Raw genomic sequence first — 730 nt, 5'->3', positions numbered from 1 at the left:
CCCCCCCCCCCCCCTCCAATATTTAAACTCTCATCTTCTCTGTATCAAAACTTAATAAAAAGAAAAAAAGATTACTAATCTTTCACCACCATCACTCGGAATCGAACTCGCATCATCATCATCGCCATTAAAGATCATTCGTCGTCTTGTTGTTATTGCTAGGCACCAGCTCAAACTCACCTCCTTCCTCTTCTTCTTCATTCTCCTCGTCCTCCTCATCCTCCTCATCGTCGTATTCTTCATCTGTACCTTCTTCATCGTCATAATTCTGATCCGACGGCTGAGGATGCTGCTGCTGAACCACAGCCACTGCCGTAGTAGTTGCGGTCGTCGTTACAGGCGCAGGAGGCCATTGCTGCTCCGGTTGGACCATCAAAGGAACAGAGTTATCCGGTTTAACAAGACCGGAAGCTGAAGAAGAAGATGCGATGCTGTTGTTATGGAACTTGTTACGTTCTCTGTATAAAGCATCGAGCTGGTGGAAGTAAGGACAAGTCTTGGAATCTTCGGGACGTTTCTTGTTGCTCTCTTTGACTTTCTTGAAGTATTTGTTTATGTTTTCCCACTTCTCTTTGCATCTCTTTGAGTTCCTGTTGAATCCTAACCTTCTCATCCCCGCTGATATCTCTTCCCACAGTGGTCCTTTTGGCCCGTTCTCTTGATACTTCGAATCAAGATTCGTCCTCAGCTTTATCAATGCTTCTATCTCCACCTTCGGCCACCTCGACGA

At 45.8% G+C, this 730-nt stretch overlaps 1 protein-coding gene across 2 annotated transcripts in view; it reads right to left on the bottom strand.

Moving 5' to 3' along the window:
• Window positions 11-730, bottom strand: part of LOC104702453 (trihelix transcription factor GT-2-like) — a 4749-nt gene continuing 4029 nt past the window's right edge. For both annotated transcript variants that reach the window (XM_019227863.1, XM_010418309.2), the window contains exon 3: window positions 11-722. In XM_019227863.1, coding sequence (XP_019083408.1) covers window positions 128-722 — 595 coding nt within the window. In that variant the 3' untranslated portion in view covers window positions 11-127. The remainder of the gene's footprint in view (window positions 723-730) is intronic.

Source organism: Camelina sativa, chromosome 7 (genome assembly GCF_000633955.1).
Source record: "Camelina sativa cultivar DH55 chromosome 7, Cs, whole genome shotgun sequence".
Lineage (NCBI taxonomy): Eukaryota > Viridiplantae > Streptophyta > Magnoliopsida > Brassicales > Brassicaceae > Camelina > Camelina sativa.
Note: the sequence above shows the minus strand (reverse complement) of the source record. Positions and strands in the feature narration are given on the sequence as shown.